The 16,734-nt window shown below is 38.6% G+C and overlaps 1 protein-coding gene across 1 annotated transcript; it reads left to right on the forward strand.

Annotated features, from left to right (window-relative positions):
• Positions 1-606: 606 nt before the first annotated feature.
• arfgap3 (ADP-ribosylation factor GTPase activating protein 3) lies at positions 607-12,802 on the forward strand. Its single transcript, XM_033614941.2, has 16 exons — positions 607-790; positions 1,465-1,583; positions 4,007-4,079; positions 4,184-4,315; positions 4,504-4,584; positions 4,695-4,788; positions 4,875-4,934; positions 5,029-5,075; positions 5,170-5,321; positions 5,440-5,571; positions 5,679-5,807; positions 7,977-8,129; positions 8,820-8,946; positions 9,551-9,638; positions 11,600-11,724; positions 11,811-12,802. Exons 1-16 carry the CDS (start codon positions 722-724, stop codon positions 11,826-11,828), a joined length of 1,599 nt encoding a protein of 532 aa, XP_033470832.1. The 5' UTR covers positions 607-721; the 3' UTR covers positions 11,829-12,802.
• Positions 12,803-16,734: the final 3,932 nt, after the last annotated feature.

A 16,734-nucleotide genomic window follows, 5' to 3' on the forward strand; every position in this document is an offset into this window, starting at 1 on the left:
TTTCAGACACCATCAGTATTTAAACCTTTGAACCCTGAGCAAATTCTTAAAAAAAAAAAAAAAAAAAAAACATGGGAAAAAAGGCAGTGAGCAACGTGGTATGAAATGTCCCACAAATTGCACACACACACACACACACACACACACACAATATATATATATATATATATATATATATATATATATATATATATATATATATATATATATATATATATAATTTATTATTTTTTACAAAAATAAATAAAATGTAATCAATAATAATCATATTTTATGATTATAATAATAAAATTGATTGATTATTCAATAATAATGATCACTTTTTTGTGGCTCATTGCCTTTCTCCCATGTTTTTAAAAGAAATCAAACCAATTTGCTCAGGTTTCAAAGGGTTAAACAATCTTACAGTAATTAAATGCATATTAAAACGTTTATAAATAATTGGTAATACTTCAGAAAAAGTTCAGACTTGAATAAAGGACCTAAATACGTCTTTAACCACATTGAAAACACTGTAACGTCAAAATGTGAGGATGAACTACACTACCCAGCAGCCCTTGCTACAATAACATAACCACGGGTCACTTTTATCCAATCAGAGCCCGACCATGATGTTCTCCTATTGACGTGTCGTATTCAGTTATTATTGAGGAAACACACTGGGTGTTTTTTCCTTTCTACTTCTCAACATAACCGACAGTTATTACCTACAGACAGAACAATGTCAGAGCCCAGCAGACACGATATCTCCACCATTTTTAAGCGACTTCGCGCCGTCCCTACGAACAAGGTGAGAGTTTCAAACGGCTGACAGTTTACTCTCTTTAACAAGGAAGTTCAACTGACACGTCGCACTTTGGGGAAAAGCTAAAGCTAGCTTTAATTTACCAGCTAATTTAACAACTAGCTAATACGTGACATGTTTAAACACGGTCGGTTTTGTTGAACTGTGGGCTGGTAACATTTACAGGACAATAATGTGTGAGAGAACGTAACGTTAGCTACGTGGATGGCAGCTAGCTACATTTTGACAGTTGGCTCTAGCTAGCTGTGTTTGTGGAGGCTTGATATTTGTTTGTTTTAAGCATCCTCAAGGCCTTTGGTCTGCGTAGGAAAATGTTAGACAGTAGTGAATGACATTCACAAAGCAACAGTGCTCATAGCTTTACCATTAAGAGGTGATTTCAATGAGAAACTCAACCCACTTCACTAACAGCTGTTTGAATCAGCAGCCAGCTAATATCACAGTGGCAACATGCACTTCAGACTTTGTTTGCTTCCACGTCTCTTTTATTGATTTCATATGCAGGCTCTTGCATGAGGAAAGACTTGCGCCATAATAACTTGTCATAATAATAAATATCAGTCTTTACTGCTTCATTAAAATGTCAGTTGCCTCATCTGTGAATATTTTGAGATAAAGCTTTATTTTTATGCATCTTCTCTGCTCTCTCTTCCTCTCAGGTTTGCTTTGACTGCTCAGCTAAAAACCCCAGCTGGGCCAGTATCACCTATGGTGTGTTCCTGTGTATAGACTGCTCTGGGACTCACAGGTCCCTGGGGGTGCACCTGAGCTTTATCAGGTTAGTCGGGACCTATTTATGTAGTGTACGTTTCAAAGCAAAAAGACCTCACAGCAGGTAATGTTTTACATGTAAAGAAAATTAGACGCAGGAGTCTTTCAGAAAATCTGGCAACAGCTTGTTCGTCTGATTGTAGTCCTTTTTTGTGTTACCACCAAAATTTGCTTTATTTATATTCCTTTTACTTACTGTTGTTGTTTTTTCCTGTGCATTTGCTGTTGGGGTGTTTGAATTGCAGTATTTCTACATCACTCTTCAAAATCATGCAACAGATGTTAAAAAAAGTGTCACAGTTGAGGCACTTAGCAGGAAATATCAAAGAGACAGGGTAGCAACAAGTCCAAAAGTATGAAAATATAATTCATATACATTTTAGATTCCAGTTGAATTTATTTATTTAACTCTTTAACTCTTTGTTTAAAGTATTTCTAAATGTTTAGACAGAACATAAACACAATAGAGAACATTGTGTGGGGGCACACCAGTTAAGTAATCATGACAGTCCACTTCTCCCATTTTCTGGGGAATATTGCTTCTCTAAACCTCAGGGGAAAAGTCATCTTTTCCATGATAAAGATCTCCTTGATTTTGTCCATCCATTGCTTAAGGCTTGGAGGCTGAGATTTGTACCAGTTCTTTGTAATCGCCTTTTCGCTGGCAATAAAGTGAATTTTACACAGATACCAATCTTTTCACTTGATTGTAATCATCAGAATTTATTATAAAGTGTATGGGCAAAGACAGCGTGTTCCATTTTCTTTTTAAGCTGAGCTCTGGGACACCCAGTCAACACTTAAAGTTAACTTATAGTGACATCAAGTCAGAGCGTTTACAGTGTGAACCCGTATAGATAATAACTAAAATTTTGTAGTGAATTCTAAGCTCCAGTAGTCTGTTCATGGAGTGAGGCCAACACTGGAGTAATGTGATCCATGTGCTTTGTCTTTGTTAGACGATGAGCATTTTGAGGTCCTTCAGCTCGAGGTCAGATACTACTGTATTTTTAATATGTTCCTTTTACTTATAATTTTGAAATGTGCTTTTCCTGCAGCTTATGATCATGCAGACAAACTGCAGCTCATGTGATAAGGCATGAGTATTGTGAATTTATAGTAGCGTAGTTTTGAGTTTTTGCACAATTTCAGAAGATTCTTAAAGCGGAACCTGGACCCAGTTGTCCAGTGTTTTTGCGTCTGATGGGAGCAACAGTTTTTGAAGCTGGTCTAGTATTGAGCAAGAGTGCTGCAGCTGGTAGTGACAAAACAGACTACATGTTACCACTCTAAGCAGGTATGCCCTGTTGATTTACGTCCTAAAAAAGTGCATGTTTTTGCCACTGACAGGCTCAGATTCTTAGTGTTTTACAACATTATGGAGAAGACCATCATTTGTCTTTACCTTTTACTTGTTTGTGACCAAGTCTTGCTAAAGGAGAAGTATCGTTCTGAAATCTCTCTTTTCCACATTGTCCGATTCAGACAAATGTTCAGCGATGACATTGAAAATCTTTTAGATAAAACTAAGATGCACTTTCTGTACTCCGACACAACAAACTTTTTCCGGCAGTCCTCTCTCCTAACTCTCATTGAACATTTCTACTCTTGTTTTTCCTGCAACAAATAACTTGCAAGATTTCAAAACTTAACTTCTTGTTGGTGTAAGTTGGACACAAATCAGGCCAGAACAAGCAAAAGGTACTAAAGAAATATTTAATTTCTCTGTAGGGTCCTTTCTGTAGTGTTGTCAGACACTTCTCATCACAATCTGAGCCTGTCAGTGGTAAATACAAACACTTAGTGTACACAAATTGTCACGGGTGATTACATTAGATGATTTGCACACCATTCCCTCTCAGTACTGGACCATTTTCAAAAATTCTTGTTCACACAAGTCACTTGCCCTGCCCTGCCACTTTACTGACACTATGGACACTTTATGGACACCACAGCTGTCTGCTGTTTTGCACATACAGTCACTTGCACTAGATGTGCTCCCTTTGTTCACTGCTCATTTTCATTCACTGCTGCTCATTATTATTATTATTGTTATTGTTATTTATTGCTGTGTCTTGTATTTTTGTACTTATTTTGCATGCCTAGTTTTTTACGTTTTAAGTTTTTAAATTTAAATTTTGAAATCTTTAATCTGACTCTTTCCCCTTGACTGCTGTAACACTGGAATTTCTCAATTATGGGATCAATAAAGGTGTATCTTATCTTATCTTTTATCTTATCTTTCATACAAACGCAGGGAGAAAAAGGGTTTCATGTGCAACAATACTGGAGTTCCCCTTGAAAAATCCAGTCAAGAGTAAAATAACAGGGAGAGAAATCTTTTGGAACCTGAGCTGTTCGTCCCTGTCAAACTATTTTGTGACATAAGAATTAAAGCTTTGTTCACATCTTGACATTGTTGTTCCACAGGTCCACTGAGCTGGATTTCAACTGGTCATGGTTTCAGCTAAGATGTATGCAAGTGGGAGGCAATGCCAGCGCGGTCAGTACCTGAAGGCTGCATATCAGCAAACTATCAACAGCGTTGTGCTCCACACACATAATTTAACTTAATTCATCCTGTCGTTGTTTCCTGTATCTGTTCAGGTTTCATTTTTCAATCAACATGGGTGCACAGCCAACGCTGCCAACAGCAAGTACAACAGCCGAGCTGCTCAGCTGTACAGAGAGAAGATAAAGACTTTAGCCACGCAAGCCACCAGATGCCATGGCACTGACGTAATGCAGACGTGTTTGTTTACTGTCATTAAACATCCTTCACTTACAGGCTGCTCCACAGCAATTAATAGAAAAAACAGATAAAACAAACTTCCTGTGTAGCTCCTCTTTGCGTATTTTACTTTGCATATAATATATCTTTAAGTGCACAGATAGCTTTATCAGTTTACTGCTCTTATTCTGTGCAGTTGTGGCTCGACAGTCAGGCTCCTCTCTCCCCAACATCACCAGAGGACAAGCAGGTGGATTTCTTCAGTCTGCATTCACAGGTATAGGAGAGTGCTTGCCTTTCCTAGGTGTGATTTTTATCCACATACCTGCTTGTTGGATGTCTGCTAGTGACAGAGGATCTCACTAGGTGTGTCTGTTTAATACCCAGGATCTTTCTGAGAATTTGAACATGGCCAAAATGAGTCTCAGCTCCACTATATCAGAGAAGCCATCAACTGGGGAAAAAGAGGAAGACAGTAATGGTATTCACAAAATACAAACATGCTATAGTCGTACTTATCTCAGTGTCATTTATGTGGCTCAACACATTTACATTAAACCCTTTCAGGTAATCTAGAAGAGGGTCCCAGTGTGGACATGCTGAGTGTTTCTCCAAAAGCAAATCTAGGTTGGTTTATATTCTTCACGTTTACTCAAAGATCATGTGCTTGTATCTAAATTACTGTTGGTTATGTAACTTTACCATCATTTGATTTTTCCAGACCATTCCTCTCTTCTTAAGAAGAAGCCAACTGCCGCCAAGAAAACAGTATGTGCTCACATAACTGTACGTATTATTGCCACTATGTGTTCTCACAGACTTTGCATTCATAGCATGCTTTGCAAAATGTGTCTGCCTGTAGTTGGCCTCTAAGAAGGGCGGTCTGGGCGCTCACAAGGTGAGCAGCAAGAGTTTCTCAGAGCTGGAGAAGAAGGCTCAGGCTGCCGACAAGCTCAGAGAGAAAGAAGAGAGCGCCACTGCTGCAAAGAAGAGCTCCCAACCTGAGGAATCCATGTGCGTCTCTTTGCTTCTTTATTATTTGTTATGTTTTCTTACCTTAACGTGTGGTCACTGGATTTTTGTTGTACTTTTCCTGCTGTTTTGATATTTCATCGGCCTTCTTCCTTCTCAGCGCTCCGTCCCTGCGTCTGGCCTATAAAGATTTTGAGGAGCAGAGGAAAATGGAGGAGAAGAAGTTTAAGGGATTAGAGGGGAAGAAGAAAGAGCAAGCTGAGAGACTGGGCATGGGTCTGGGCATCAGGAGGTATGATGATGATGAAGACGATTAGGAGACAACTGCTAGTGATCCTGTAGCTGAATGAAGCATTAGTTTTCATATCTCTGTTTCTTGCTCTCATTCTCGCTCTGTAGTGGCGTGTCTCACTCTGTGACATCGGACATGCACATAATCCAGCAGGAGAATCCACAGGGGACCAAGACCAGCAAAGGACGACGGTTTGTTGACGATGATGATGATGATGAAGGGTCCTTCAGCTCAAGGTCAGACAATTATTCTTTTTAATTACTGTCATTATGTTTATTAACATAATATTCTGTGCTCTGCTGTTTTCAAAGTTTTAAAACTAATCTGCTGCTTCAGTTTAGTTTTTCAAAGCAGGTGGTTTAATATTCAGATTTTTTTAAAGTGTTGCATGCATCACTTTTTTATTTCTTGTTTTTTTTCCCTTTTTTTGTCTTGAACAATTTTCTGAATATTTTGTGATTTGATGTCAGTTTTCATACACTGATTTGATAGTATTGTATCTTAATATATTCCTCTCTTAAAGGCCCTTTGAATTTTAATTTCAAAATCCCCCTCTTCTCCAGCTGCTGTTTACACTGATTTATAGATAAAGTAAAAAATATTTATTCCAGCTTGTTACAAAATGTCCAAACAAGCCACTGAGCAGTGAACAGGTGAACTTGTCCCAGACGTGTGTTCTGGGTTAAAAATAAACCAGTGTCCAGTGCACTTTATCTCTCTTTGGATTTGGCGATCCATTAATTCTCAATACAGTGTACACATGTTCACCATAACATAGAAGGGCGACAGGATTGTCCATATTCAATCATTAGTTCATTCAGTGTTTAGATAAAGATAAACTAAACTAACAAAAACTATATTATGGCTCCAACACAACTAATCTCAAGATAAAAACTAAACTAACACAGTCCTGTGATCCAAAGAACATCACCAAAATTTAAGAAAAACTCCCATGTCAGAAAAATAAAATGTCACTTAAGGGGTGGCACAGTGGTGTGGTGGTTAGTGTCAGCGTGGGTTTTCTTCTGGTACTCCGGCTTCCTCCCACAGTCTAAAGACATGCAGGTTAATTGGTGACTCTTGCGACCTGTCCAGGGTGTACCCTGCCTCTCGCTGAATGTCAGCTGGGATAGGCTTCAGCCCCTACGAGACCCCCAAGAGGATAAGCGATTACGAAAATGGATGGATTGATGCAAATTTCAGTGTAAATCTTTAATTCTAACCTGACTTCTGTAAGCCCCTTTCATGTTTAAAGACTTGATGTGAAGTAGATAGCTGTCCCACAACATGCCACCTGTTGTCTGCATTATTCATGGGAGGCACTTAACATGAACACACAGTGGCCCCTGAGTATCATACCGAGTTCCTGCAGACCCTTAAAATGTCTTAAAGGGCATTGCATTCATTATTATTAATAAAATGAAGCATTAATTGGCATTAAAATGTCTCAAATCAATCATTCAAAAGTCTTAAAAATGCTAAGACATGGAAAGTATGTGGTGGTGGTGCATTGTAAAATCTCAACATAATTGGTACTTCTTTTTAACAACAACACTCATATGTTGTTACCAGTCGTGATGCTCAGAGCAGAGGATCCACTGTCTCCTAGCTAGCTTAATGTAAATAGTTTTTCAAACCAGGCATGATGGGAATCAAGGCAGAGTAAGAAAGAAAAAACTGCCAAGTTAACCTCTGACTTTTGTGCTAATAATATAATAATTGCCAGGTATTTCCTCCTTCTATTCCACCCTTAAGACAAAAAAGCACTGTTTAATGTTCCAATAACCATAACATTGGTCTTAAATTTGATTTTGAGTGGCATTTAAAGTCTTAAATCTAACTTGCTGTAGACTTTAGACCCTGATTATAGTTATGCTGAGTATGGACCAAGGTTATCTGAGAACTCAAATATTTGGGAGCATGACCATCTGTAATGTCACACATGTGATGCAGCTTGTTGTTCTACTCTAAGCTGTACTGGCAGCAGTCCTACCCTTCTGAGTTCATCACTAACAACATGAGTTTGACGGGATGCATCTAATAAATACAGAATAATATGATTTGGCATCACTTGCAGTTTGTTCCTAAGTTAAGCTGACAAACCGCCTCACAAAGCAGAACATGTATAATCAAAATTACACTCTCATATAATGATGACACGAGAAGTTTTGCTAACAGTAAAGTCAAGAGGCCTCGTTCTGCAAAACAGGAACTTGAGTTTCCTGGCACACTCAGATAACATTTTAGCAGCAATTAATTCCCAGGAGAGAGACTGTTCTCCATCACAGAAGACTGTCAGTGTACTTGTTTTTGACAGCTTCTTCTTCACTGATCCAGTTCTCAAACATAGTCCATCTACCGCAGTACTCCCACCTGACATCATTCTGATCTTCTTCTGTCTTTAGGATCATGTCTCGGTTTGAGGATCAAACAGAACCCTCAAGTAGTCTGTCCTCGGGATGGGATGATAGAGGCGAGGGAGGAGGCTGGATGAAGGAGAGCAAGAAGCCAGAGCCCGACTTCTTTTTGACCTCCACTATAACATCACTGAATGACAGGTAGGTGACACTCACTGCAAGGCACTGTTATTAGTTATCATTCATTAAGCTTTAGTGGAATCATTTGTATAATGATCGTACATTTTCTGAGTTCTGTTGCGTAAAGTGGAAATAGTTTTTTGCTTCAACTTATTGTAATGACTGACAATGTAATGGCTACAGAATAATGACATCATCTGCGTTAAGATTGGTTCTCTATAAGCTTCGCCTCCATCAAGTGATCTCGCAGGAAAATTAAGGCTCCATTTACGGCACAAAAGAAGTGTGTCAACCATTGTGCAACCAAAACATGGAGGGGATATTACTTTTGTATTCCCCGGAAGCTATCAGTGACTATCCCCACTTACCAAAGAGCATCAGTGTAAGCTCTCTGCATTTAGGATCCCTGGTAGCAGACATGGTGGACGGTGGAAAAACCGAAATAACCGTGGAAAGTGTGGTAGTTGCTAGGCTCTGAGGAAAACAAGAGCTGAGCTGGTTCTCTTTGCGAGAGCAGTGCCAACAATAGTATAACATGAAAAAGTTGAAAAGTTGTCTGTTTCCACTGAGAAGAGTTTATCTGATGTGTTCAGGTGTCACAATATGAAATATGTTTTTGTGATACTGCATGCTAAGTAAATGTATATACAGCTATTATTAGTGTTGATGTTTATTATTATATCTGTGTTTGTAATCATTGTTTGTCATCAGGCCCACAGGCAGGAGAAAACCAGAAGCAGTACCGGTGTCAGACAGTGGAGAAGCTCAGAAAAAGTTTGGAGGAGACGTGAAAGCCATCTCTTCTGACATGTACTTTGGAAAACAAGATAACTCTGAGGTACACAGTGACAACATGCATCCTACCCTGTTCACATGCTGTATATATGGTGTTGTAAATGATTAGAGCTGACTTGCATATAGGGCTGCCATTAACGATTATTTTCATTGTCGACTAATCTGTCGATTATTTCTTCGATTAGTCAACTAATCATTTCATCGAAAAATGTGTTAAAATGTTGAAAAATGTCGGTCTGTCTCTCCCAAACCCCCAAATTACGTCATCTAATGTCTTGTTTCTTACTCACGCCAAAGGGTTTTAGTTCACCGTCACGGGAGAGTGTGTAAAGCTGCCAATATTTGAATGTAAGAAGCTGCAGTATGAGTATTTTGGGGTACTTTTATAGTACTTTTCTATGAAAAATGACTCAAACCGATTAGTCGACTACTAAAATAGTCATTGATTATTTTAATAGTCGATTAGTCATCGATTAGTCGACTAATCGTGGCAGCCCTACTTGCATATCAGTTTAGTGTTTAATGTTTTCTGGCTATACATATACCTAATAATGGAGTAACTCAGTTAAAGTAATCACACATAAAAATTAACTTGAAAAGTACTCAAGGATGTTTGCAAAAAATGTTTTTGTATTTCTGTTCTTCAGTACGAGGCCAAAACACGGCTGGAGAGATATGCTGGGAGTTCCTCTATAAGTTCAGCAGATCTCTTTGATGAACCAAAGAAACAAGCTGGTGAGTGAATACTGCACCAGCACTGCCTTTTCCAAAACTATTCAATATCTCATTTACTTAACATGTTAATTTGTGTAACTGGTAAATACAAATAAATGTGTATATATAATAATACCCAAATACACAGTTATTGTGCTAGTCTTATACTAAACTTTTTTTCTGCAAATCTTGTCGGATTAATCAAGCTATGCAAACTTAAAGGTCCAGTGTGTAGGATTTAGGGGAATATATTGGAAGAAATGTGAATATCTTAAATGTAAAATCACCTGAAAATAAGAATTGTTGGGTTTTTTTTTACCTTAGAATGAGTCTTTTAGATCTTCATACCTTGTCCATGGAGATCACCATGTTGCACTGCCATGTTTTTACAGTAGCCCAGAACAAACAAACCAAAATTCTGGCTCTGGATAGGGCGTCAGATTTTTCAACATGAAACTACTTTAGTCAGCGCTTTTTACCTGTTTGTTGTGGAGAAGAAGAGACCCCTGTTGATAATTTGGCTTCTGGTTAAAACCTCCTGAACAATAGGCCCGTTCCCACCGCAGGAACTTCGGGGTAATTTTACAGGGCCGGGGCCGTTGGTGCGTGTCTCCACTGCAGGAACCACCCCCCGAGGGACAGAGTTCCGGAACTTTTACGGGGGCTAAACAAGTCCCTGCCTCGGGGTAGGTACTCAGAACGGCCCCGAAAGACTCCTGGCTGGGGCTTGGGGATTACTTGGTGCTGATTGGATATACTCAAGACGGGATGTGACGTCAACAGAAAGCAACAAAATAGCCGGCATTTTTAAAACTCAGCAGACGAGGATTAGCTCGTTTATATAGCTTTCGCCGCCATGTACAAAAAACTCACTAAATGACCCGTGAAAAAATTATTCTTTCCAGCGGATATCTTAGTTACAACATGATTGAGCTAGCAAAGCAGTTTTGTGTTGCTATGTGTGGTATTTATTCAGTTTTGGGAAATCACGATGTCTAGAAAGCATCAGCTGACAGGGACAGTTAACAGCAGCAGCAAAGCTAACATCAGGATGTCATCTGTTAAAAGCCTCCCGTTGTCGGATACAACATGAAACTACTCCAGTTAGCTCAATCATGTTGTAACTAAGACATCCGCTGGAAAAAATATTTTTTTCATGGGCCATTTAGTGAGTTATTACAGACACCGCTATCGGCTAATGGCGTCCCTACATCGCCCCGGTCAAAATGGTCGCGCAACGATTACGTCACATCCAGAGGCAGCCTGTAACTTTACAGGAACCTTCCTCGTACTCCGCTCTCAGTGGAGACACGGCGGTTGAGAGGGCCGAATGAGAGCATGTTCCTGTAGTAGTTCCTGTCCCCCAAATAGTACCAGGAACTTCTTCAGTGGAAACTGGCCTAATGAGCACTGAAGGAATTATAACCAGGAGAAGTCTCAGCTGGTTGCAATCTGTAATCCCCACCACTAGATGGCACTAAATCCCCTTAAATCTTACACTCTGGTCCTTTAATGAATGCAACTTTCACACAATCCCCAAACTGCTTTATAAGGCCGCGTCTTCTGCTTCATTCGTGGGTAGGTTTTATTCGCAAAAATTGTTCCTAGGAACACTAAGAAGAACAACCATGTGTGATTAGACTGAAGCATGACTGCATCAGGGCTGTCAGAAGTGCTGTCTGTATAGCGATAGAAATACTTAGATGATGAACTTTATTTTTATTGTAGATGATTTCTGTAAAACATTTGAACTCCAAAGTAATTGAGATTAAGACATTACGCAACTTTGTAAGTAAAAGTGTTTTTCCCCAGTGGAGAAAAGCAGACTATCTGTACAGGAGTTTTGTACTAAAGAATTTTGACCACAAGGTCTCTTAAAACATCTGTATTTGCCCCTTACTAACAGATTTGTTAGTATGGGTGGTTCCGTTCTTGCATGTTCTTTGTCTGTCTGCTTGACTGTCTTTGTCTTTTGCACGCAGCAAGTTCCTACCGTCTGAGCAACGTGCTGCCCAATGCTCCTGACATGTCGCAGCTCAAACTGGGAGTGCGTTCGGTCGCAGGAAAACTCTCTGTCATGGCCAGCGGTGTAGTTAGCACAATCCAGGTCGGTCAGAAATACGGCACTTAAAAAGATCTTGTCTGACAAACTGAAATTGAAGTTCTAATAATATATGTTGTCTTTTTTTCCAGGATCACTATGGCTCCTGAGTCATGGTGTGTCTCCTGTTGGATTCTGTGCCCTCATAGTCGTCCTCTGTTTAACAGAGTCAGATAAGTTTCTCAGATGAGTGGCGGTCACTCATCTCGGGAGCAAAAGAACTTCGATGGGAGAATCTGCTCTATGACAGCATTAAAATTTAACTTCAAATAATCCCCATCTATATCTAGTTTTTCAGTAGATAATGTATATACAACAGTTGCTGGAATCAAGATGATGGAAGCACAATATTGTCAGTGGGATTATGTTCCCCTGCAGGCATCTTGAAGGGAGATTTATGTGTATAGTTCAGTTACGAAGAATATTTAGTTTGCGGTTTACTGCTAAGTTGGCTTTGAGGTCTTGGGGTTAAAATATTTAGAAATATTATATGTAGCAGAAGCTTTATGGTGTTTTGAAGGGTGGATTTGCCTTTTGATTTTTTTAGTTGACGAGGTAAAAAAACAACCTTAGAAGAGGAGACAATTCAGTTGTAAAGTTTTTAATTGGTTTACATACCCTCGCTCATCACATGTGCTGTGTGTGGGGCTTTTTTGAGTTGAAGGAGAATTAATGTATACACAGCACATAGGTGTTAACAAAGTAAAAGCAACGTCTGCACACTTACTCCATGCCACACAAGTTAAGTAGAGACGTTTCGATCCTACTTGGACCTGATTAAGATCCAAATGGGATCCAAATGTTATCGTGCTTTTTTGCACTTTCCCGCAGGTCTGAAAGTGTCCTTTCCGTCCCCAAAGTGCACTTATGTTTGCTCCTCCACAGACAGGACCAAAACCTGACAAAGAGGCCTTGGGGGACCAAATATGTATTCCTTAATCGCGCATACTACCAGTTACATAAATTGAAAATTGGCCTCATTAGCATATATAAGCTTCATTATATTGTGAATATGTTTTATGTTTTTCTTTGTTTTCGAAGGCATCTTTAATTATGAAAAAAAAATAAAAAAAATAAGATGGTATAAAACCTAAGCAGCTATTAAAAAGTGAGTTTAAACGACAAGTTCAACACCTTGGGAAATATGCTCATTTGCTTTCTTGCTAGTAGTACAATGAGAAGATAGACACCACTCTTTAATACAAAGCTGCAGCTGGAAGCCAGTTAGCTTAGCTTAGCATAAACACAAAGGAAACAGCTAGCCTGGCTCTGCCTACCAAGCAAAGTGTAAAAACTGCTTCAGAGATGTTGGTACAGGAAGTGGATTTTGCTACCTTTGGGTAGAGGCAGGCTAGCTTCTTCCAGGCTTTATGCTAAGCTATGCTAACTGGCTGTTGGCCGTATAGCTAATGGACAGACGAGAGAGTGGTGTCAATCTTCTCACCTTGAAGGATGACTGGTATTTTTCAACCTGTACCATATTTTAACATGTACTGGTGTCTCAGTGACTAATGGGATCAGTATTTTGCAAGACCACTGCAGCTGACGGCAGCGAAACAGGCTGCAATGTAACTTTAATGGGCAAGTGTGCAGCGTTAATTTTCGTCCTCTAGAAGTGCTTGTTTTTGCCATTGACAGGCTCAGATTGTTATTCGAAGTGTCTGGCAGCATTAAAGAAAGGATCCTTACAGAGATAGACTTTTTTGTCAGAGTAAGATCCTGTTTTTTTAAACCAGAAATAGCTCCAAAATCACAAACACAAAACCCACCAGACTCCATTTAACAAAACAGCGATTTTATCATTGTCAAACACACTTGATTCAAAGTCAACAGAAACAAAATAAAACTCACAAAAACTGCCTTGGTTCGTCTTTCTACTGTTTCAACAATCACCAACTCTGAGAGACTGAAATTAACCCTTAATTCATCCAGTTAGATATGAAAATATGCTGGCTCTGTACAAGCTGAAGTTACTGATTTTTCTAATGGAGTCTGGTGGGTTTGGCAATTTCGGAGCTGTTGCTGGTGAAATAAAAAGGATCTTACTCTTAAACAAAAAGGTCTGTCTCTGTAAGGCCCTTTCCATAATGATGTCAGACACTTGTAATAATCCAAGCCTGTCAGTGGCAAAAACAAACACTTTAAGTGAATATGAATCAACGGTGTACAAATGCCCTGAGTGATGGCATTACAGACAGCTGCTACCCGCTTTAGCGTTCTCATTCAATACTGGACCACTTTTAAGAAATTGTTGTCTCCATTGGTCACTCAGAACCAAAAACATGAGAAAATAGGGTTGAAGGTGTAAAATAATCTACTTATTAGCATTATATTGACCCAGCTTGGTGAAGGTCAGCAGCACTTTGTTTCTTTTTTTTTGCTCAGTCTTGTAGCTTAGACACTTTAAGATGTAATCGATAATATGGTCAACATTGTAACCTGTAGATGAGGTGAATTTTGAGGGGTGCCTTTTGATCATGTTTTGGTTTTAATTTGTAAGGTCTTTTTGTTGGCATTGGTGTTTACACGTCTGCGGTGACTTTCTACGCTGCCCCCCTTTGGTATTGAATTTAAAGGCACACACTTAAGACTCTTGAAGGTTGGAATTATCTGATGCATTGGGACCTCTTTGTAGCTTTCAGGTCCCAGTGTATAGCACACATGTCCTCTTAAAATGTTAACAGTCCCTTTAAAGCCTTCATTTTTTGTTTGCTGTAACATACTGCCGGGGTCCAGGTCGTATCTTTAATTCTGAGCCAGTACATGTGGCACTGTAGTGTTGAATTTGACATTTAAAAGCAATAGGAAAGCAGCTTGATATCTGTTAATGGCTCAGGTGTGGAATAACTACTGCTTGTTATTTAGCATTAAGGTTAGGTTTCCCATGATGCTGTGCAGAGTAAAGGGACTAGAGTTTTTAAAGACCTGATGGGGAACTGGATGATTATATTACTGAGCAGTGTCTGTACTGTTTATGCTTCTCAGGAGTTTGACTTGAGTTGTAAAATAAAAAACACTAAAAGATCCTTCAATGACCAAATATTTGTTTACTCCATCACTCTATGCCTTAGTCCAAAGATCTCTGATTAGCACGCCCTCATATTGCAAAATTCGTGGAGTCATCTGGTTACCTTTTTGCACATCACTTGCTAGAAATTGCATGTGGCAGCTTTTGCTTGAATGTACTGTATTGCAAATGAACATTTGCCTCTAAGTTGACGTTGCGTCTTTGTTAAATTTTGTTGATCTTTGTAAGATTGTGTCTTCTGCTGTTGAATATTGTTAAATGTTACATAAAATAATAGTAGCTTGTTAAATATGCATGGCCCATGTGGTTAATAGGACCCGCTGACACATCCTGAATACAAGAGAGCATCCTGCTGTTGGGACCCGTTTAATAATAATGGAATAACAGAATTGTTCAATAAAAACTGTATATTACTGCTACATACAACGTTGTATAGGGCTTTAAATTACCATTTATAGAAAGCTACTGATAATCAAGTTTTGACATATTTTGACACTCAAAATGTAAGTAACATTTTTGAAAACATGCCAAATAAATGGCTTGTGCCGAAGCTCTTTTGCCTGGTTATTTTACGCCCTGCACTGCACAGAAATTCATGTGTGATTAATTAATTGTTCAGGTTATTAGAAATCAGCAAAAAACATGTCCATCATACCAGTTGTCCTACCAACATTCTAAAACCCAATAATATTAAATTGACTATTATATTAAACAGTGAAAACCAGCAGATATTTACTTTGGAGAAGCATTTTTATAACAAAAATCAATAAAAGAGAACACATTACTCAAGTTTTAATGACCTCACACTGGTGTGTTGGTGTGTTTTTATGTGTAAAACTCTGTAGCACAGGTTTTTGATAATAGCCATACAAAGAAACCATTCCATGGTCTTCATCAGTAGACTCACAAGTCAGCCTTTAGACGCTTTGCTTAACTAAATCAGAAGGCGGAGATCTCTGATTGTGTGGTGGCGAGACTACTTCATCAGTGAATCGATTTGTCCCAGTTGTAACGGAGTGGGCTCAGTCGGCTGAGGCGCATCCTTTTACTGATGAAGACCATGCAATGTGGTTTAAAGCTCAGGATAAATGCTGGGAAGTGGACCAGGAGTCAACAATACTTCATATAGCTACTATGACTAATATTCATACAGTCAAGAATGAACTTCCACTGTCCTCTCAATTTTGGTATTTGCCTTTAAACTTAAAAATAATACACCTACTAAATATGCTAAAGGGTATAGTTTGCATATTAACCCTTTAAAAAACTTGAGCAGATTGGCTTTTTTTTAAACATAGGAGAAGAGTGAGCAATGAGTGACGAAAGAAGAAATGACTCAAAAAATTAAAATAAAAAAAAGAGAAAATAAAAACAAGAAAATTAGTAAAAAAAAAGTTAAAAACAACTATGTAATAATAATAATAAAAGTATTAATAATAAATATAGATTATTATTTTGTTATTTATTATAATTATTACTATTTTAATATATTACGTAGGAGATTAATCAATTATCAGAATTGTTGCTGATTATTTTTTGTCAACCGAATAATCGATTAATTGATTAACTAATCCAAAAACGTCATTAATCCATCATGGCCACTTTGAGGACAAATCGGGACAAATGCTGGCAGCCGCCTACGTGGCTGGCTGAGGCGTTTACTGTCCTTCCTGTGCGATCGGAATTTTGAGCGTTAAGATTAGAGCTCAGTTTAACGATTAAAACAGATTGGAAAAACGCGATTAAAAATTACAGTTTTGCTTTAAACTTATTGTGTGGCTCGAGATAAAAGATAAAATGTTAATTTGTGTGTTGTATTTGTTATAGATTTGTGTTTTTTACTGAAAAATCATGTTAGTGTTTGTACATACGAGCTTAAAATGAGCATATGAAGGCGGCATTTTTCCAAGGAGACGGCTGAGGCAGAAAGCTTGTTTTAACGGTTACACATTAAATGTACTTTTTACGTTACTGTAGCATCCGACATT

This window comes from Epinephelus lanceolatus, chromosome 23 (genome assembly GCF_041903045.1).
Source record: "Epinephelus lanceolatus isolate andai-2023 chromosome 23, ASM4190304v1, whole genome shotgun sequence".
NCBI lineage: Eukaryota > Metazoa > Chordata > Actinopteri > Perciformes > Serranidae > Epinephelus > Epinephelus lanceolatus.